General features: G+C 37.6%; 1 protein-coding gene across 18 annotated transcripts in view; it reads left to right on the top strand.

Annotated features, from left to right (window-relative positions):
- Positions 1 to 23,732, top strand: part of LOC133516798 (eye-specific diacylglycerol kinase) — a 342,395-nt gene that overhangs the window by 226,513 nt on the left and 92,150 nt on the right. For all 18 annotated transcript variants that reach the window (XM_061849758.1, XM_061849756.1, XM_061849755.1 and 15 more), the window contains one exon: positions 13,230 to 13,371. In XM_061849758.1, the coding sequence (XP_061705742.1) occupies positions 13,230 to 13,371 (142 nt within the window). The remainder of the gene's footprint in view (positions 1 to 13,229; positions 13,372 to 23,732) is intronic.

Here is a 23,732-nt window from a genome sequence, read left to right as displayed (position 1 = left end):
GTCGCCATACACAAGCTGGTAAAAGATACCTGGGTATCGACGTAACAATACTCGTGTTATCTAAGGGATGCTTGCATACACACCACACGAATAATTCAAAAATAAAGATCACAGATCAAAGGTAACATCCCTCATGCCTCTGGAGGTTGCGTGTGCCGTCTTTCAAGACATCAAGGCTTTCATGTTGAGTAAATCAGGAATCGAGAATAAAGAAGAGTAGGGGCACAAAATAAAAAATAAACAGAAGGTCCGTTCCCGCCGTTCTTGAAAATACATACCTAAACTTGCCCGACTCACTAGGATTGCTTCTGTATTAATTTCGAATTTTAAAAAGGAGTATTAGGTAATATAAGTTTACAGACATACATACATCGATTCGTTTATACATACATCTTATCATGTTTACATTCCTTAGAGACTGCATTTTGACGTACATGACAGTAGGTACCTACGTAGCGGCGGGGACGTCAAGTGAGCAACGCGCGCACAGCCCGACTAGAAGCTCTGCCCGAGACTCCCGAGAGTGCCCGAGAACGCCTGTAAATGTAACGTCTGTTGCGTGCGGCGAAAATGGCACTTTGTACTGAGTGAACTTTCTGCCCCGGCGCGCGCCGCCGCTATTTACTTTGTGGCAGGGGTGAGTAAATAATGAGTATTTACTCAAATAACCCGATAAATACCCGTATTTACTCATTTAGGTGGGTAAAAACGATTGCTAATAAAATATTTAAAAATTGAAAATTAAGATCATTTTTTTTTATTGGAGAGTGTTAACACCGTTTACATAGTACAATTAATAAAAAAGTAAATAGGACGCTTATTTTTGGAAAAGAGGTAATCTTCAATGAGAGGCAATTTGTGATAATAATGAGTAGTAGTAGTTTGTGATGCGTAGTTAGCATTTTTTTTTTAATAAGAGGTATTTACTTTTAAATTTTGGGACTTCAGTTCTAATGTCGTTCCAACTGCATATCACGCAAAAGTGCTGCACTTACGACCTTTTACTAAGGGTTTATTTATATTATTTATTATTATGATATTCTCCCGAATTTTCTTATTTTTTAAATGGAAAGTTAAAAAGGGTCTAACATTATTTCGGGCAATAGAAACTGACTTTTTTCAAAAGTATTCAGTCTATGAAATGCAACACATTGGTTGTCCATAATTTTTTGTCTAACAATGTTGAGTATTTAATCAAGTAGCGACTTACATAATACACCTATGTTGCGAATTATCCTTAATAGATAGACATTCAACATCGCGGACTTTTTTGTAGACCCATGAAAGAGAGACAACCCCACCATACATTGTGTTGTTCTAGCTCAAACGGATTAGGCAGCGTTTTCGATTAAAGCTCCTAACCAGCGTGATTTTTTTCGACAACATCGTTATATTTCAAACAATTTACACAAAACCTTAACAAGTTATATACGTAAACCTTCCTCAAGAATCACTCTATTGATAGATGAAAGTCGTATGAAAATCTGTTCAGTAGTTTTTAGTTATGGAGTAGTTTTATAAGATGTAGAGCATTGACGTTTTCCCCTAAACTTGCGGACGCTAGGTTGCGTGACAGTCGTGCACATAGCGAATAGAATCAGGCGTTACTTTGCGGAAACCCATACTAATTAAGACAAAAAAACATTACTTTGCTAATCCGCGAAAAGATAACATGCTAGTCAATCAGTGCTAACCCGTTATACTCGTACTTAATTGCGTATTTTTACATACAATTTATGTTATCACCCACCCACCGCAAAAATAAATACGTAAATAAATAAATCATTAGTTTTTTACACAAACAAATCACAGGATTCCACACATTTGACAGTTTATGCACATCTTCACGATTGAAATTTATATCTTTATGAATTTTAACGGCTTCTCTTACCAATCTTGGTATATACTAAGTTCAATCTTGGTTCGCAAATACATTTTAACAAAATACATAAAATATTTATAATTACCATACGAGTATCAGTTTCAGGTACGGAATATTGTTTAAAGTCAATGCACCATCCGGTACTTACATTCACAAACTAAATAAGAATGTCTCAACTAATATAATTTTCTTGATCCATATACCTTGCTCGTACTAAGATATGAAAAATCGATTTATTACTTATTATTTTGATGGAATTTTGAAAAACTTAGAAATTTTGTGAGATTTTTCACTACTGCTATCAATTACTATCGGAAGAGTGGATCACATAAAATTGGGGCACAAATAGCATTATGGGGCTGATACTAAATTTTAGATAGGCACTATGGGCTATCATAAGAAAACGATAAAAAAATGTACCTCCTGTACCCCACTCTCACATATTCAATATATTGGGCGTTATCTGTGTTTGCGTTTTAGTATTAACATTAAAATTAATTGCTCGTAAACTTGACTAAGTATCTTTGATTTTTGTTTTTGACAGTAGCCGAAATTGTAACCCTCAGTAAAACAGTGCATATTGCGGAGGGATGACAAAGGGGAACTGATCTCACATCGCGACCAAGGTCTCGCAAACTGCACTGCAAGTGTATAATGCAGCCGTAGACCTATTTCACCATACTGCCACGCTAAGTCCCCTATTTCCAGAACAAAGCTTGTTCGAACATAAGCCTTATTCTTATCCGACCAAGGTATAGAATTGAATGAGGTTTTGAAATCCACATCCGTCAGTTAAAGTCACGTCGGCTACATTCCGGTGAGCTTCACGCCACATGCAATAATTACAATGCAGACCACCTACGCTCTGTGGCTTTCAGGCTGATTGTGTCTCTGTGATTATTCGATTTGTAAGTACATATCTATGTTATGAATTAGGATATACGAGTAGGTTAAGAAACCTAAACGGCAAAGTATGGAGGTTCAAAACTCTAAGAGATTTTATTTTTGAAGAGGCGATAAGTCAAGCGAATCTGAATATCAATATTAACAATTATTTAAGGTTTTATAGAAAAAAATAAGGGTAGATATGCAACAGAGAACATAGTCTTGTTCTCTCACACTGCACCTCATCTACAGCAAACGCTTAAAGACCTTAGCACGGACAGCTATGAAATGAAGTCGGACTCGAAATTTTGTAACTTTCGGATATTTTACGCAGCTTACTTTTTTTTATTTTTTATATTAATCGGTACCTACATAGTTTTTTAAGCATGATTAAGTATATAATTTGGCCGACAATGTGACCATTAGATGCGCTCAATCACTTGCTGTATTCAAAAAACTACTCAAAGAACATTACCTATCTCTCCCTTAGTGTTTGAAATATATAGTTATTTGTTACTCTGTGATTGATATGTTGCTGTTATATGTTGATATACTTTATAAATATATACTCATTTAATTTGTATCACCATTTTTTGCTTAGATGTCTTAGCCCTTAAATATATAGAAATTAACATTATTAATCATACTTTTGGCCTTAAAACGCTGTAATAGATTTTTCTGCTCTCCGGGCGGAAAGCGTCAACTTTGCTCCCGCTCCGCTAAACGAAATTGCCGCTTTCCGCCTCCGTCGAGCAGAAAAATAGTATGCGCACCACGAGAGGAAACGCAGGACATTCCATCCCGCGTGTTTACTACCCTCGACATCGGCTCGGGTTACAATTTTACACGCGGCACGCAATTTCCTACTTTTCCTCCCTTATGACACAAATAACTATCATATACAATATTTGGCATAAACTTGAGATTTACCCGCCATCAAAAACGCAATTAAAAACTGACTAAAATGCCGATTTAAAAATTCTTTCTCCAAATAAAATCGAGCGTATGATCACACACAATGGATGTAGTAGGCAAGAAAATTGTTAGCTTTAAGAAAATATGTTTTTTTTTCAAAAAAAGCGGGCAAAATTGGTTAGTCTGTCGGTGCTTCAGTTTAATTATATTATTGAAAACGACCCATTATCACGACGAAGGCTTATAAAGATCCAATATTCTATTCCTATTTACAGCCTTTATAAAAGTTATGAAGTATACCTACAATAGTTATGTTATCGGTTAGGTCTCTCAAGCTCATCGCGATGGTTATTTATTTTACAACGGCAAAGTTGTTGTCTAACTGCTCGTGCTAATATTTTTCAATGCACGAGGGTTAAACAAAATTTGCCATCGAGTTAAACAATTTTTTTCACCGCACCAACGCGAGAAAAATGCTAATTGTAAAATATCCAACAAAATCATATCTAAATGAACGTTATAAAATATTTATCATTCAAAATCATCATTTAAAAGTCAATTCTACCAGCTAACATAAGGAAACAACTCAAAATTTGCATCATACTACGTCGGGAGAATTAACCAACACCTACTTAATTAATTCATTGTTACTCTGCTCGGAAACTTCCCCATAAAAAAAACGAGGCATTACAAAGCCAAAAGCATTGTAATTTTTAAGAATTGAACACAATGGCTATTGAATTTTTTGCCTTATTTTTTTTAATTGTTCAAATTTGGCCATGTAACGCTTTATTATGTTATATTATGTCATACATATATTTTTTCTCTTTTTATTTTTAACACAATATAATAAACTCCATCATAGGAATCTATAAGTAACCTTTTTCAATTCACTAATGAAGATAAGTATAGATACGTGTTTATTATGTTTTGAATTGTTAATACCTACCTGAATCCTGGCTCGTACCAATGAGTTTTTCGGAACTTATGTACGAAATATCATTTGATATTTACCACTAGCTTTTCGGTGAAGGAAAACATCGTGAGGAAACCTGCATACATCTGCGAAGAAATTCAAAGGTGTATTAGAAGTCCCCAATCCGCATTGGGCTAGCGTGAGGACTATAGCCCGAGCCCTCTTGCGCATGAGAGGAGGCCTGTGCCCAGCAGTGGGACGTATATAGGCTGAATTATTATTATTATTTATTTGAATTAAAAATGTGTTATTTATCTATAACAAACCTTTATAACTAATGCAAATACTAAAGACAGCAAAAAACCTACTTATTATGACCGATTTTGTTGCATTAGTGCGAGAGTCAGGGGAGGCGGAACGTGGCGCCGTGTTCTCAAAGCCGCCGGCTATTCATCTCATCTCTCATTCATGCAATTAGATTTTTTTTATTAGGTCAGACTTTAAGGTCTTCAAGGGTTATAAATTTCCTGTCTGCATGCTATGTTTTAAGTTGTATTCAATGTATATTCTTAGATGTAAAATTGCTGCACCACAATAGGGTCCATGAATATACTTGTAAAAATAGTTAAATGAACCTGTAAATACCATGGTTGTAAGGAATAAATGATACCTATTATGAAATGAAAGTAGCATTTCATTTCATAATATCATACCTAAGGGTAAATTTTCAAATGACAATTTTTAGTGTACCAAAAATAATACTCCAAGTATATTGAACGAACGGTATTGCTAGGGGTATATTTTTAGTAGGTACCTATCTATATATTATAAATTTATAAAAAAATATCGTTTTGTTGCTTCAGCATGCATTTTTTTGAGAAAATCGAATTTTATACCCGAAAAACAGCGATACTTAATACCTGTATAAAGGGAATAATGAGTTTTTGGTACAAGCATATATCGTTGACTGAACTTTTATTTCCACGGGCAATTAATACTCATCGAGACAATTCTAACAACCCCAAACACAATTTGTTTGCATTATTTTATCACAAAGTTCCCATGGACACCTCCTGTCTCCATCATCGGATAAGCATAATTTAACACTCCTCAATAAAAACAATTTAGTCCTAAAATCTCACTATTTAAATATTTTATTAGCAATCGTTTTTACCCTTAATTAGTAAATACGGGTTGTTAAAGCGAACAAGTTTCTCAAATAATAACATTTTTTATGCGACAATACCGTTCTGTTGCCATTCATGATTTACATATCCATGGCAAAATACAGCGTTCTAGCACTCACAATCATGGAGAAACGCCCCGGACGGACGGATGGACATAACCCTAAAAAAACGTACTTACTTGCTAAGTAAAATGCTCTATATCAGTCTATGCGACGACCGGTTTGGCCTAGTGGGTAGTGACCCTACCTACGATGCTGATGGTCCCGGGTTCAAATCCTGGTAAGGGCATTTATTCGTGCGCTGAGCATGGATATTTGTTCCTGAGTCATGGCTGTTTTTTATGTATTTAAGTATTTATAAATATTTATATATTTCGTTGTCTAAGTACCCTCAACACGAGCCTTATTGAGCTTACTGTGGGACTTAGTCAGTTTGTGTAATAACTAATAATGTCCTATAATATCTAATTTGTGTAATAATGTCCTATAATATTTATTATTTATTTATTTATATAATATACATATATCAGAAACGTATTACTTTATACACACTTCATAGAACAACAATGACCCACTTTCAGAGCATTGAGAAATGAAAAATCTTTTAGTACTTAAAGTAGTAAAAGAACCGTTATCACAGAAAATGAAAAGGTATAAAATTGACGGACCTTTCTAACACGGCTATGTTATAACGTGAGCTTTCGTAAAATTAATTAGTAACGAAACCAACATACATTCACGACAATATCAATTTATTTTATCGTATACCTTTAAACGGGCAATTCTTGTATATATATTTATATATTTCGGGGATCTTGGAAACGGCTCTAATGATTTCGATGAGATTCGCTATATGGGGGTATTCGGTGGCGAAAACTCGATCTAGCTACATCTTATTTTAGGGAAAACGCACATTTTTGAGTTTTTATATGTTTTCCGCGCAAAGCTCGGTCTCCCAGATATTGATTTAATACATCTAATATTATTATGGCACAGTTACAGTGTACCTATAAACTAAAACACAAAATTAAATAATCTTACCTTACGGTAACAAGTTTCGTAAAATTTATGTTATTTATTACATTATCCTTAGTACATAAAGACGTCATGTTTGCATCATACGCACTAAAAGTTCGAGCCGTGGTTGCGAGCTTCCAGATAATCCTTATATAATAGGCTCAACCGGAACTAGAGAGGCGATTCCATTGTCTCTACCTGGTAAGCTTATCTCAAGCATGCTCGATCCACCTGAGGATATTTGCCTTTGCGATTGTTGGCGCTCGTTTAACAGGCCAAGTGCGTGACAGTCCTCACATAATGGTGGGTTCCGTTCCGTACCTAAAGACGCCTGAACGTAATATTTAGGGCCCTAACATCGTTTCATTAAGAAGAGGTTATTTGTTTAATATTTAAAAACGGTTTAAACGATTGTGTTAACCATAATTTTAATTGAAAGTACTTATACATGATATAATACTAAAGAAAAAGTAACCAAGCCTTCTGACCACAAAATATGGCCGGGTGGCTTAGTAATCCAGTAACTTAATAGTTGCCTGAAAGTACGGAGTTCCTTTGCGTCAAATCCGGTAGTTCTGATATTTTGCTGACTTATTTGTGATGTTGGCCCAATGAATAATCCGAACTATATGTATTGAGAAGACTACAAGAGCGGCGTGCATCTCAGTGTTCTAGGTTCTCATCCAGAATAAAACATAGTACTTTTTTTTCTTCTGTTTAATTAAGTTGACTTACAAATTTGCGTAAGTTTATAGTAAGTTTTTAATCATACGTATCTCTTTTTATATTCATAGCTGTACGTGTTTTCTATTTAATTTGATTTAATGAGCTCATTAGTTTTGTATGTGACATTTCTTTTAATTTCAATTTATTTATTTTTACTTTATGAATTCAATTTGATAGGTGGCTTTTACTTTTGTAATTGAACATATATGTACAAATTTTACGTTATTTGTCCCCTTATTTAAAAATTGGTTTTTAAATACTGTTAACTTTTTAATTTTTATCGATTTTTTTTGGATATTTTCTTGTTGAAAATGAAAATGAAAATGAAAAACTTTATTGGTAACAATTATTACAGGTCGGTATTACATATAGGTGTGTTACCTTATTAATTATTAAAATTATCAGTATATGAATCATTAACAATGAGAATATAATCAATATAATATAAATGTAAATAAAGCTGTTATAAGCATTAAATTATTAAATCACAAGTGGAATGTCAAAAAACTCGCTATAATCATAAAACATCTTTCCAAGAAGCCACTTTTTTAGTTTAGATCTGAATCCTTCAGTGGAAGTTGCATTTCTAATACAATCGGGTAATCGATTGTAGACTGAAGGACCGAGGCAATAGACCGACTTTGCCGACTTCGCTAAAGTGTGGCGTTCTGCTACCAGCCGGTCTCCGTACTTATTACTACGCAGTGGATATCTCGAGTTCGTACCCCTGCGCTTGAAATGGTCTCGATTGGTGTGAGTGAACACCGCTACTTGCTGTATAAGGATACAGGGTAGGGGTAGAATTTGGAACTCAAGAAATAGCTCCCGGGCTGGAGCGTCGTTTGGTTTGCCTGCCATACCGCGGAGTGCTCGCTTTTGCATTGAGAAAACGCGATACCAGTCCGCAGCTCGGGCCCAGAGCTCCACACCGTACGTCAACACGGAGTGGACCGTCGCGAAGTAGCATTCTCGCACCGCGGCCCTCCCGGCGGTGCGCGCCAGTCGGCGCAGTGCGAAACAGGCGCGGCCAAGTCGATTACACACCTCGTCTATGTGCCGCTCCCATGTAAGCGCACTGTCGAGGTGGAACCCGAGCAAGCGTGTGCAGGACGTGTGCTGTATAGGGGCATCGTCCGCACACACTTGCAGGCTCTCGCTGCGATGGCCGTTGAGTTTTACTGTCATAAAACAGGTCTTATTTTTGTTAAGTGCCAGGCCATTGACCTTGAACCACTCGTTTAGCTGCCTGACAACGTTATTTAGGGCCGTTTCGAGCTGGTTCTTCATGGGCGTACTTACTACCGCTGTGACGTCGTCGGCGTACATGTAGATATCAGCGCCGGTAATTGCAGCCGGTAAGTCGTTGAGTAATATGCTAAAGAGGGTGTTTGAAAGGCAGGATCCTTGGGGTACCCCCATAAGGTTGTGGCGCTCCGAGGATGTCACGCTGCCGCGATCCCCAACGACAACTTGTGCCCTCTCGCTCATAAACGAGAGCAACAGTTTTAGAGCTGGGCCTCGAACACCATAGTGGCCGAGTTTGTCTGCTACGAGCGCGTGGTCGGCGGTGTCGAAGGCGCGTGAGAGGTCACAGCAGATGATTGCTACCTGGCGGCCTGCCTCGCGTGCGCGCAGTGCACAATGGATCACCTCCCGCACGAGATCGGTTGTGGACCGGCCCTGGCGGTACGCGTATTGGCTGTCAGACAGAACGTTCCTCGGGAACCAGTATGACAGTAGCCTAGTGTTCAAGCCTACCTCGAAGCACTTACTCAGAGCCGGTACTAGTGCAATGGGTCGGTACGATTTCGCGTCTTTTTTATCACCCTTGCCTTTATATAAGGGGCAGATCTTAACCTTTTTCAAGCAAGTAGGGTACGAACCTAACCGCATACAGTTGTTAAATAGCTGCGAGAGCACGAAGCAAATTGCTGTACTAGCTTGTTTAAGGAGGTTCGCGGATAGTCCGTAGACATCGGTGGTATTTTTTGCTGCTATCTTTGAGGACAGTATAACACTTATTTCCGTCGGGCTGAAGGATGTCAATCTCAATGAGGTGTCGCTATGTAAAGTGCGGGAGGATAAAGAGGTCAGACACTGTACGCGGTCCGGGGCGGGAGCACCGCATGCGGCGCCCGCTGTTATGAACTCCTCATTCAGTGCATCGACCAGGTGTTGTTTGGACACGAATGGGTTTCCGTCGTTGTCAGTAAGTAGATCTGTGTAATCTACCCGCTCGCATGAGAGTCTGGCAATCTCCGTGTTTATAGCTCGCCACATCGCCTTATTTTTATTTGAGCTATTCTCAATACTAGAGTTGAAGTACTCCGTTCGATTCCTCTGTAGTTTTTGATTGTAGGTATTGAGTATTTTAGTAGAGGCTGTATTTAGCTGGGTGTTGCCTGGATCGATTTTCGCTAAGGCAATAAAATCGAAAGCTAGTAATTTTAAACCGATGAGTTCAGAATCTATCCATGGGCTTTTTTTATGATGTACGGTCACAGTTTTAACTGGCATATGAACATCTTGTAGATTGGCTAAAATATTGATTATTTTAGTCGCAAACAGTTCGCATTCATTTTGGTGTTTGTCTATTATAATCTGCCAATCTATACACTCCAGCGAACGAACAAACATACTCCTATTATTGCGACTAAACGCGCGTTTCTTTACTATCGCGGATCGCGGATGAGGAGCCGGTTGCGGGACGACAAGGCGCTGCGCCATATGGTCACTGAGATTAGTGGTAACGCAGGTCGCGGACACACGGGCGTCCCGGATGTTTGAGTAGGCGTGGTCCAGCAATGTTGCGCTGTCACCATCTACCCTGGTGGCTTTTTTTACGTATTGCCTAAAGTGGTGGGCGGATAGAATGTCTAGGAGATGTTTTTTAATGGTGGTGTTACTAAGGAGGTCGATGTTTATGTCACCCATAATTATTGCAGTTACCTTGTCGTTGTCTATTTTGGTTAACAACTTTTCGAATAACTTTAAATATTCGTTGTGATTGGTTAAATTGGAGTGGTATATTCCTATCACTAGCAGATCATTGTCCAGCAAATGTATCGCGCATATGTCAAATATCTGCTCTTGGGACAGTTCGCAATAGTCGAGCCGGTCCATCGCTTTAATGTTACGTTTCGCATAAATGCAACTTCCACCGCGCTCTATGTTTGGTCTACAAAAATATGATAACAAATCAAACTGAGTTAACGTGACGCATTTAATTTCGTGTTCACGCAAAAAATGTTCCGTTATAACTAAAATATCACAATTCAGGTCGTCATTTAATAATACTTCTAATTGTTTCGTTTTGGCACTTAGACCTCTAATATTTTGGTGACAAACCGTGAGGTTTGTGGCTCGCGATATCTGTGTGTCTCGTTGTTGTTCTATGAATGTCTGCGCCGGCGCTCGGTTGCGCGGCGTTGGGGGAGCGCGAGGGAGCGCGCCCGGCGCGCCCGCCGCTGGCTCGAAACCACTCGCTCACCACTGTCCCAGCTGGCCATACATCGGGGGACATAATTTCATCGAACTTGCTACAAGATACTGTTATTACAAACGATGCGTAGTGTTCGTGTTTAAGGCGTAGTTTATTAACTATGCAGTCGGTATAGCCGGTTTTGCGTGCTATGTATGATTGGATAGCGTCTGGTGATGTGCTGCTCTTTAAAAAACAGGCATGAATTTTTTTAACACGTTCCGTTGTTTGCACGTCGCTGTCTATAGGGCCAGTTCCTGTGACGGCCATCCGTCTTGGTCTCGGTTTCATACGGCCATTTCTGTAGGCAACGGTACGAAATTCGGCGTTCATATCGATGGAAAGTATGGAATTATTATCGTTCGTCCTGTCATTTTTCGAGTTTAAGAGCTCATGAGTCATAATCGCAGCAGTTGGGATAGTCGCCGATGTCGATGCCTCATTGTTTACATTCGTCTCCGGTCGGCTTACCTCTGTAGTTGTAGCGACGTCAGGTGTTCGAACTTTGCCCGCGCTTGTGGCGCTTGAACTCTTCCCCGCACCGCCGGTTGCAGCGGTCGCGGCAGCTTTCAAACGCGCTTGACGCACTGGGCGCTGCAGCGCTGCCGGGGACGGGGATGTGTGGCGTGCGATAGACTTACGGGCCGTCGCTGTGGTACCCTCCGAGTTTGATTTTAGAGACTTTAACACTTCACTTTGATTTTTTATTTCTTCGTTTTGTTCGCTAATCTTCTTCTCGAGTGCGCTTAATTTATTTGCCATTGCGGTCACAGAATTTTGTAGCTCGCGGATTGCACTTTCTAGTGCTTTTTGCGCCATTATTTTTATTTTCAATTAATTTAAACTGCAGCAGCGATCTGACGTGTAGGGCTGCGATGTACCCACGATGTTTGTTTTTAACTAATTTTTATATAACATTTGTATTACTTTGTTAATTAGAAATATAGAAGAATTATTGGAATACATTTAACGTGTTAAATAATTACATGCGTATTTGTAATTCTTTTTTATAATTTGAAATGAATGAGAATAATTATGATTGTAGGCTTATTTTTGTAATTTTACACAAGTTTTATTCTAAGTTATTTTATAAAAGTAGTCATCTTTGTTTGCCTTTGGATGAGATTTTTTTAAATATTGTTTTAAGTTATCGTATATGGATTTAAGGATCATTTTGTTTTATTTAAATTTTTAGTCGTTTAGATGTATCAGGCCCCCACCCGTTTGCGGTATCCCCCTTGCCCTTCTCCGCGCACATTTACCGCCCACGGGCTGAAAGTGCCTATTGGGCACTTACTCAAATATGTTCCCCGAGCGACTCTCTCCCTGTCAGGCCTTGGCCGTTGTTGTTCCCACCTGAACTAGACAGAGCCTGTCCTCCTGTCACAGTTAGGCCGGAGTAGGATGCACAGGCTCTAGGCTCCTTTAACAATGTTTGGGCAGCAGGCTTAGATGGTATTCGCCCATCACATCTAAAAGAGCTTATATACTTCAGGTTCTGCTGGCGATAATGGGCTTCAGTTGCTCGAGTGCTTGACCAGACTATATAACTTCCTCATGAATGGTGAGTTAAATCCCTTGGTCTGTCCTTATGTATACGGTGCATCTTTATGCGGGCTGTCAAAAAAGGATGGCGGTTTAAGGCCTATCGCTGTCAGCAGCATGTTCCGACGTTTGAAGGCCAAGCTTGGTTGTTATCAAATAATGACGAGATTCTTTGACTTCGAATTCTCTGTTATAAGTTGGCATTACATGATAGGTACAAATTGTAAATATCATGCCTATTATCATTAACGTCACAAAGTACTGAAACGTTGCAAGTTTTAATACGAATAATACATAATATGTGACAATTGAGTTATTATTACAATAGAGAAATACCAAACAATGAAAATGCCTTAATCGCAACCTGTAAGTACCACGCGACCAAAACGTTTAAGTTGCGAGATTCACGCTCCGCATCTATGGTTTATTGTCAAAAGAATAACAAGTAACAACTCATGGCGCAAAATACTGGTTCACTGTGACTGTTCTATACGGAGCCAAATAGAAGACTTTTATACCTGTTAAGTATACTTAAGCAACTAATATTGGGTTAGATACAAATAATTACAATATTTTGTTTCATTATTATTTAATGTAAGAGCGTACAGATTATTGTATTCCTAAATTCGTAACACATCATTGTAAATTATCATTAATGTAAGAATATTGTCCACAGCCGCACGGCAGAAGAAGGGAGCGGAGAGCGGGTGCTGCGCTCAACTCCCGACTGGGGCGAGGCCGCCGTGAGCGGCGAGCACCTGTGGACGGCCTACACTGTCTCGGGGGAAAACTGCTACATCGGTGAACTGGAATGCAAGGTGAGCCACAGTTTCTAAGAAAGCGCCAGTAGCTTTCGACGCCCCATTGTGGTGACGGCGCCGTGAGCGGCGAGCACCTGTGGCAGCCCACCGGGGTCTCAGGGGAAAGGCTGCCTCGGAGAAGCAGAATGCCAGGTGAGCCACACACGGCGCCATAAGCGTCGAGTTCCTCTGTTCAAATGATAAAAACTATATACTAATTAAAAAAAAAAAAAAACTTTTAATGTGTGTGAGTCAGCTTGGGGCAGATCCACCATGAAATGGACATTTATAATAATGGCGTTCGTTGTCTCAGCCGGCGAAATACGGTTATTAGATAAAACATAATACCGGTGAGATAAAAATAAGGTAGGTACGTAAATTAATAATTTCACGCAGACGAAGTCGCGGGCAAAAGCTAGTCATTGATAATTCAAGAAATAATTGTTTACGATCTCTGATACGGGGCAGGCAAGTGTAACATACAGTCACATTTGCCTCAACTGAGATAGACAAACTTTCCCAGTCACTCTTTTTTTAGGCCTACGTTTTTAAATGCACATTAATTTCTTATTTTCCCTTATTTAAAAGAAATTTTAAAAGTTACTTGATGATTAAATAATAATATTTAGTACTTACCTATTCACAATAAACGCATTTGACGATTGGAGACCTCACGTGTATTTTTCTATAGAGAACGAAACTAAGAAAAAAGCGGCCAAGTGCGAGTCGGACTCGCCCATGAAGGGTTCCGTACCATTTATGACGTATTAAACAAAACTACTTACTCGATCTCGTTCAAACTAATTTTCGGTGGAAGTTTGCGTTTTATCATTCTGTTATTTTAGAAGTTACAGGGGTGGGGGGGGACACACATTTTATCACTTTGGAAGTCTCTCTCGCGCAAACTATTCAGTTTAGTAATTAAAATTAATTGAAACAATTAATATAAAAATAATTAATAAATTAACATTTCAAATTCAAAATAAAATATACTAGAATAATTATTAGGATGTCAATATTAACTATTTTTATTCATACTCCCATAAATAATAATTTCATGCAATTTTAACATTTCATGCAGAGAACAATAGGTACAAGTACAGAAATGTCGAGATAATTTAATTAATAATTTTCACCCATGTACACAGGATGGAACTATCTGGTATGTCGGCGATTGCCTTCAGTATCCTGTTGTCGCTGCCTCGGATGCGGTTTAGAATAGATGTGACTCGCTTTAGCAAATTACAAATATGATTAATTGAAATAAAATCAAAATTCCAATAACTCAAAAACGATTAAACGACATGTGCCACATGAAGAGATATCCTTAAAAGCATACTTGAGTTACCACTTGGCATGAAAACTTAGCGGTGTCCGACTGAGGATTCCCTACAAATGTTACTATTACCACAAAGTAAATAGCGGCGGCACGCGCCGGAGCAGAGTCCGCTCAGTACAAAGTGCCATTTTGAGATTATGTATAAAGATGTAAAGATACATACACAAATATTGAGATTATGTATAAAGATGTAAAGATACATAGCGTGCACAACATCTTTGCGATTTTTAGGCGTTATGATAGATTGTCACAATAGTTGGGAAGGCCACAGTGAACACATAGTTAAGAAATTAACCAGGTTTATCTTTGCTCTACGTAGATTGAGGAATATCGCTTCCAGGCAAGCAGCGGTATCGGCATTTCATGGCCATATAATGTCCAACCTCCGCTATGGCATCATCTTATGGGGCAATTGCAAAGACATTGACAGAGTTTTCAAGCTGCAAAAAAATGTGTAAGGGCCATCTGTAGCGCCCGAAGTAGAGACTCATGCCTGCCATTGTTTAAAGAATTACAAATACTAACGGTCCCTTCTTTATATGTATATGAATAATCTGTCTTTATGTGAAAAAAAATCTTCACAAGTTTAAAATACAAAAAAGCAATCCGAGAATAACGTCCAAACTCCATGGTTTTAATTTGTGCTATCCCTTTGATCACAAAACAGCTTACTTTAGAAAGAGTGTATTTTATATGTCTATTCACACATTTAACCACTTGCCTAATGAAATTAAAATACTTGAACTACCTGTATTCGGACGTAAACTTTATAAATGGTGCTTAGACAAAGCTTACTATAAGATAAGTGACCACTTTATGCCGTCGAGTTAGTATGACATATTATTTATTAATTTACCTAAGGTAGGGTGGCCTAAGAGCGGATGTGCCACAAGACCGGATACATACAATTTTGCACGAAAGAAGCGACATTTTTCGAAGCTGGCAACATAGGTTTGTCCACCATTTTGTTCTGCCCCTCCCTTCATACCGCGAACGGCGTTGCTAAAGACAGGTCGCGTGTAGCGGAGCTGACAATAGTTATTTGTACAACAAGAGAGCAAAGTTTGATATTTCTTCGAGCGCTTGTTTTGAGTCCCGTGCAAGCGAAAGATTCTATAATAGATTCACGAGCGTAGCGAGTGAATATAATTTAGAATCTTGAGCGTAGTAAGGGACTCAAAAGCGCACGAGATGTAAATAACTTTGATCTCGTGTAGTACACAAAATTTTTCACGTCAGTCAGCCATCAAAAAATACAACCTGAAAAAATGTAATCCGTCTTCAACACTATTTCACTCATGTTTTCTAAAAATATTCTAACAATTAAGTTTAATTACCGCAATACAACAAAACGAAAGAAATTTCAATAAAATAATACGAACGTAATGAATTAACGAACATCAATTGACAGTTCAATCGCCAACTTTTTTTTTGTAAATAAAAACTTTGTAAGATACGGTCCGAATTGCGGATACACTATTTGCCAACTATAGTAGAGATCGTTAAAAGTAGTTAAGTAGAATTATTTACTGCGTAACAATTGCGTAAAATTGTATAAGTTTATTGTTTTCATTGTATAATAAAATACGTATAATATGGTGTTTTTATTAAATTTTAAACTTTTATTTCATTAAATAATTATTACGAATGAAGACTCGTAGGGTGTTTTGGAACGACGTGGTCTGACTTATTTCGGGGGTCTATTATAAACCGTCAATATACCGTTGAATTACGTATGCACTTTTTTGTCTCTTTCTTTTTGCTAATGACGTGAAAGGGACAAAGACAATAGAATCCAAATACTTCGAACTTGTATTAGGCCCCGCACGTTGAAATGACATTCAAATATAAAGGTCACTTGAATGTTATTTTGTCTCACTCAGTGAGCAAAATGCGATTTTGCTCACTCTTTTTAGGCAGCAAATTACCCTTGTTCTAGCTGCTGACGTGAAAAAAAAATTGCCATTTTTAGTAAATTTTTGGCGATCCGGTCTTCAATCCAAAAGTTCGTTGCAAAATTATGGTGAGTATTTATCATTTTATTGCTTTTTAAGTAGAATTCTGTGTAGAATTAGCAAGTGCTCTCCAGGATTGTATACTTGGTTTACGCCTAGGACGTCTGTAAACAAAGATCCGGACTTTTCTCCCATTGCCAAAGTACGGACTAAAATAGTCCGATCTTAAAGCACTAAAAAAAATGCAGTGGTTCTCAAAATTTTCAAATAGCGCTGGAACACTAAACCTGTCAGGCAGCCATTTTTACTTCCATCATTTATCTGCATGGGTTCTGAATTAGGTATATAGTGTAATTATATTTATCTATGAGTTTAGTTCAGTTCAGCCCTATTTTAGCACATACCAACTATTACGTCCGGTCTTAAATCTCTATCTTCCGAATGTAACATTGCTACTCGACGCTGACTGAGTAAAGTTTGAGAAACTCAATTTTGCTCATATTATGCTTGGGAGGGAAGATCGGACTAAAAATGCCAAAAAAATAATAATTACCTGTGTTTGCCACACCAAGCAAAATTACAGGACGATTTTGTGGTATGTTGTTTTCGATTTAAGACCGGATATTTTCCTTTTGTGCACTCTAATGCCACAGCTTCAAGGGTGAAATTAAGCAGTAGTCCGAACTTTGGCTTCGCCAGGTTTTTTTGAAAAGTAGTCAAGAAAACTATTCTGTCACTTTGAAGGCGTGTCTCGTATAATCTACAGCGTGTATCGAATTAAACGAAAATTGACCAGATTATTTGTTTTATTGCTAATAATTTCCTCTAGCAGTCCATTTGTAAAATAGTTATAGGAAATGATAAAAGCAATTTTTTTTATCATGGCCCGAACTCGACGAAAAAGCGTCCGATCTTAGGCGACCCTACCTTATTGACACAGTACCAATCATTTTATTCGCATCACATGTAATATTTGTATAATTATTTAGCTGTAAGATTAGTTTTAGTATTAACATTGTACGCCGCATCGCGGTTGATTGTGATGCTTCTACCCTGACATAATTTTAAGATCATTGTAACTCACAATATGACAATAAAGATTTCAATTTCAATTTAGCCGCACGCACACAGACGTGACATTTACGCACACAGACGTTACATTTACAGGCGGTCTCGGGCACTCTCGGGCAGAGCTTAGTCGGGCTGTGCACGCGTTGCTCACTTGACGTCCCCGCCGCTACGCAGGTACCTACTGGCATGTACGTCAAAATGCAGTCTCTAAGGAATGTAAACATGATAAGATGTATGTATAAACGAATCGGTGTATGTATGTCTGTAAACTTATATTACCTACTCCTTTTTAAAATTCGAAATTAATACAGAAGCAACCCTAGTGAGTCGGGCAAGTTTAGGTATGTATTTTCAAGAACGGCGGGAACGGACCTTCTGTTTATTTTTTATTTTGTGCTATTACCCCACCTGAACTTAATTAAATGTCGTATATTAAAAACATGTCAGAGTAAAATTAAATAAAAATAAAATCACATTTAAACTATAATTCTACAGAAATACCACTAAATTATCAATAAATAAAACAGAACAAAAACAAATCAAACACACACGAGTCAAAATATTATAAAATTAAATCTTAAATAACCCGCCCACCACCCTGCAGGATCGTACTGGCTCTAAGGTCCCCATTATTCCACTGCGTTTCCCCGCTGAACCGCAACGGAGACCTGCTGAACCACAGATACGACCCAGAGCCGGGATTGAATTGCATGAAATTTGGCATGCACTTTTACGACATAATGCCTATCTGTGTCTGGTACTAGTATTCGTTGCTACAAAAATGTATGCATAGAAAATAGAGCCAGTAGAAGTATTGATGTTACTTGAATGTTCATGTCACAAGTTATTTTAGAATGCCATTACATTATAAAACGGGATTTAATCGCATATAATCAAATGTTTTTTTTTTACCTCCGACGTTTTGAGGACGGCAGCGACATTGCCTCGTGGGCTCGGAAAACATTAGCTAAAGTTGACATCAACATCTTCTAGTTACGCGATTAAGTCCAGTACCCCTAGTGTACATTTATTCGATAGCGAAACGTGACGTACGTGTTTGAGTTAAGTCTCTTTTCGTTTTCGTTGCATTACGTTCGTTTTCGTCACGTTTCGCTATCGAATAAATTTACACTAGGGGTACCGTATTATAATGAAATGATGTGTAAGTTGAAATCTGTATTTTAGAATGTCGATTGGCTAGGTTCGTGTGTTTTTGTTTGTTGTGTCTTCAATTCTAGTTTTTACATATTTTGCATTGTTTTTCTTAGTGTACAACACTAACCCTTAGGCTATTAAGATGCATTCTACTAACGCATCTATGGATTATGTTGATCCGAAATAAACAATTTTTTTTATTCATAAAATTCTAACAGAAATGTCAAAATGACGGTTAGGGACAAACGATTGTCAATGGTTTGTTATATTTGACAGACGTTTAAGAATAATGCCGTTAGTATTTACCTCACTTTAAGAAACCAAGTATTCGATTGAACGTACAGGTAGGCTCCGGGTCTGGGGTGCGGGGTTAGGGTTCCCTAACCGAGATATTTGAGTGAAACAATCATCTTCTTTGCAAGCTAGTTTATTACTGGTTCCGCAATCGGCACAAGCGCCCTATAACTACGTATAGGTGTATACAAATACAGATACAAAAACGAATCGATAACATAAGTATTATAATAATAAATAATAATAACTATTGTTGCCAATAAGCCTGACATCGTGCTGATAGACCAATCACAGCGCCGGGCCGTGCTCGTCGACGTCACCATCCCAAAGCCGAGAAGGACAAATCCAGCAAGTACCTAGACTTGGCTCACGAGATTACTGCCATGTGGGATGTTGACTCGACGATCATTGTTCCGATAGTCGTATCAGCGAACAGTCTCATAGCGAAGAGTCCAACCAACCACAACCAACAACAACCGACCAACACCTAGAGAGACTCTCGCTAGGTGGCTGGATCAAGGGTCAGATACAGAAGGTAGTAATTTTGGACACGGCGCGTATAGTACGTCGGTTCCTCTCTCTGCGGCCCTGACCACCGGCAGCTTGGGCCCTGCCCCGCTGCTGGCGGCACCCTAGGTTAAGTTTATTACAATGTGTTTATATGTGTTTTGTATAGTATGTTTTAATGTATTTATATATTTTACTTTTATATCCATATTGTAAAAAACATAATCCTAAGAAGAAAGTGAAATAAAGGAATAAATAATAAATATTATAGGACATTATTACACAAATTGACTAACAAGGAAAGGTACCCAACTGTCCGGTTCCGATTTGATTTATATTTATATATGTTATAGAGTAGTCTAAAATAACGGACACGTATTTTTTTTAGCTGCCCAAACACAACCTATTATTGGGAGAAATTGTCCTCCAAAGTACTAAAACGTTACTAAATCTTGTAACTCCTATAGAAAGTGATGCTCAAGCAACCTCCTAGTTAATGGCTTGTTTGAGTATATGTTTGAGAACAGGAAAAAATAATGTAAACGTGTTTTGTTATATCTGCTTAAACTCAAGTTTTACTAAAAAAACACCCGTCTTTATGTCTAACTTTAGCGATAAGATATTATAAAACTTCGAATGTCGATTTTTTTTGGAAAAAATGAGTTTTAGACGATATAACAAAACACGTGCTCATTATTTTTTGCTGTTTTCAAACATATACTCAAACCAGCCATTAACTAGCAAGTTGCTTGAGCATCACTTTCTATTTCTATAGGAGTTAGAAGATTTAGTAACTTTTTAGTACTTCGGAGGACAATTTCTCCCAATAGGTTGAGTTTGGGCAGCTAAAAAAAATAACGTGTCTGTTATTTTAGACTACTCTATAACATATATAAATATAAATCAAATCGGAACCGGACAGTTGGGTACCTTTCCTTGTAAGTCTCACAGTAAGCTCAATAAGGCTTGTGTTGAGGGTACTTAGACAACGATATATATAATATATAAATGTTTATAAATACTTAAATACATAGAAAACACCCATGACTCAGGAACAAATATCCATGCTCATCACACGAATAAATGCCCTTACCAGGATTTGAACCCGGGACCATCAGCTTCGTAGGCAGGGTCACTACCCACTAGGCCAAACCGGTCATCGAAATTAATGTTGACATGATTTATTTCAAATTGGTCCGGAAATACTACGTATCCGGTACGATGAGTGAAGATGATATGTAAAGGAATTTCATACAGCCTTATGCCAAAACCAGTAAAGCAGCCTTCTTTTGTTTCTAAACGTCAAATTGTGATACAACGTCTTGGCATACAATCATCAAACAGTAGTGATTCGTAATTTGTTTTTAGCGGTGTAAAATAATGAATAAACCAAACTGACAACAGTTTTTTTTTATTTCATTGCATGTTTGACAAAAGCACTATACTTACAAACCTCGGCGAGAAACGGGGTTGCCAGCCGCGTATCACTGTCCATATCTACTTGGCCTGCAACCCTTCGTTTCCCGGATACACAAACAACAACATTACTATGAGTAATACTATTGTTTGGGGCGCAAATTATGTTGCATAGGGTACTCGTCTGTTACAGACGTACCATCAAGTACCATGTTCGCGCGGAGCGGAGTTAAACTATTTCAAATTGAAGTTACATTACCAGTGATTAGTTTATTGCCAGCGCTTTCATTGCGCATGCAGCGTCTGGTAGCCGCTGGTTTACTATTTTTATTAGTAAACTGTCCGCTCTTTATGCTGTATATTTTTCATGACACTAATCCACCTTTACTGCGAAAAAGGTTAATCCTGCATGTCCTTCGGTCAGCGATTGATAATAAACATAGATGTCGAACTAGCTCTACAAAATGACCCCACACACATTGTGCCGAAGCGGGCGGGGCGTCAACTTTGTGCCGCGGAGCTATTTAGTTCGCAAATGGCGGCCCGTTGTGACAGTCATAGTAAGAAGTATTCAAATTATATCTTTAACGAAAGAAATATGCCTTATTGTGCGGATAAATGATGTGCTTGTCGTTCCAACAAACACTGAAAAAAATATGGGATTACTTTTCACGTATAATAAATAATAAATAAATATTATACGGCATTATTACACAAATTGACTAAGTCCCACAGTAAGCTCAATAAGGCTTGTGTTGAGGGTACTTAGACAACGATACATATAATATATAAATACATAGAAAACACCCATGACTCAGGAACAAATATCCATGCTGATCACACGAATAAATGCCCTTACCAGGATTTGAACCCGGGACCATCAGCTTCGTAGGCAGGGTCACTACCCACTAGGCCAAATCGGTCGTCAACGTATAGTTTAGCTAGGATCATATTATTTTGATTTCTCTTGATCACAACAGTCTTTATATGGGATGTTGTTATGCATTTTAAACAACCATTGATAAAGTAAAGTAAAGTAAAGTAAAAGTCCTTTATTCGCATAAAATATGGTACACAATGGTGGTGGTAAGTAAAAAATCCAGTACAAAAACATATTTTGCTACACAATAGCATGCAAAGTAATCTTAAAACTAGACTAAGATTAAGCACTAAAACTAAACTTAAAATATACGTACTCGTAAGCTCGTAACTGTAATTATGTGTTCCTGTCGAAGAGGTCACTCGTTGAATAAAACATTTGTTCCTTGAGCCATTGATAAAGCTGTCTTTTAAATAAATGTAAAGGGAGAAATTTGAAATTTTCTGGAATTGAGTTAAAAAATTTGATGCACATGTGGTAACTATTTTTCATAAAAAGGGCACTATTAGGAACTATGTCTAGTACGAGTCTGTCCTGATTTCTCGTACTCCTTGGATATATCGCTGAAGCTTTCTTAAACATTTCTGGATGCTTTATTACAAATACGACTGCTTCAAACATATATAAACATGATAGCGTCAGAATTGCATATTTCTCAAATAAAGGTTTACATGATTCTCGTGTAGCGATGCCACACATTGTCCTTAAGCATTTCTTTTGGGCTATAAATGTCCTATCGATGTCTGTAGAATTGCCCCAAAGAACTAGACCATATCTTAAGGTTGATTCGACATAACCGTGATAAGCCATAAAAATTGTGTCTAAATCGGAAATCTTACGAAGGCGCCTTAACACATATACAAAGGTCATAAGTTTGCTACACACTACATCAACATGGTTCTTCCAGTTACAATTCTTATCTAACATTAGTCCTAAAAATTTTACATTATCAACTTCTCTGATTTTCGTGTTACTATAGCGTACATCTAATGTCATGGTTCTACTTCTTGCATTGTAAAACTGTACAATTTGAGTTTTTTCAAGATTAATTGCCAAATTATTTAATGTCAGCCATTCTATAACTAATTTAATTGTGTTATTTATATCATCATTATAATGTCTACTATTATTACACTTCACTATTATCGATAAGTCATCCGCGAACAGCGTACATTTATGTGTCATTATGTCAGGTAAATCATTAATACACAACAAAAAAAGTAGCGGCCCAAGTACACTGCCTTGCGGCACTCCTACGGTGTTAACTATATACGAGGACCTATGATGAGTTAACGTTGATGCATTATAGCCCTTGATTTCGACACATTGCTGTCTGTGTGTTAGGTAGGATGTAATCCAACCCAATGCTGGACCCCTTATTCCATAATTATGAAGCTTTTGAATTAAAACTTTATGAGACACGAAATCAAAGGCTTTTGTCATGTCTAAAAATATAACAGCAGTGGGCGTATTATTATATATATGTTTTAATGTAATTTAATTGATAATTTTGATTTAATGTAATGAATAATGTTAATTTAATGTAAATATTTTGATTGTTTGTTGTTTTGTGTGTTATGGATATTGTCCGAAATAAATGCTTTTTATTTTTATTTTTTTTATTTATTATCTATATTTCTAGTCACATTATTAATTAAGTTAAATGCAGCAAGCGTAGTGCATTTATTTTTTTGAAACCTATTCTGTTCAGTTTTTAATATTTTATACTTTCCTACGAAAGACATAATCCTATTGTGAATTG

The sequence above is a fragment of the Cydia pomonella genome, chromosome 4 (genome assembly GCF_033807575.1).
Source record: "Cydia pomonella isolate Wapato2018A chromosome 4, ilCydPomo1, whole genome shotgun sequence".
In the NCBI taxonomy this organism is placed as follows: Eukaryota; Metazoa; Arthropoda; class Insecta; order Lepidoptera; family Tortricidae; genus Cydia; species Cydia pomonella.
The sequence above is the reverse complement of the archived record's forward strand: the minus strand, read 5'-3'. Positions and strand labels throughout refer to the sequence as shown.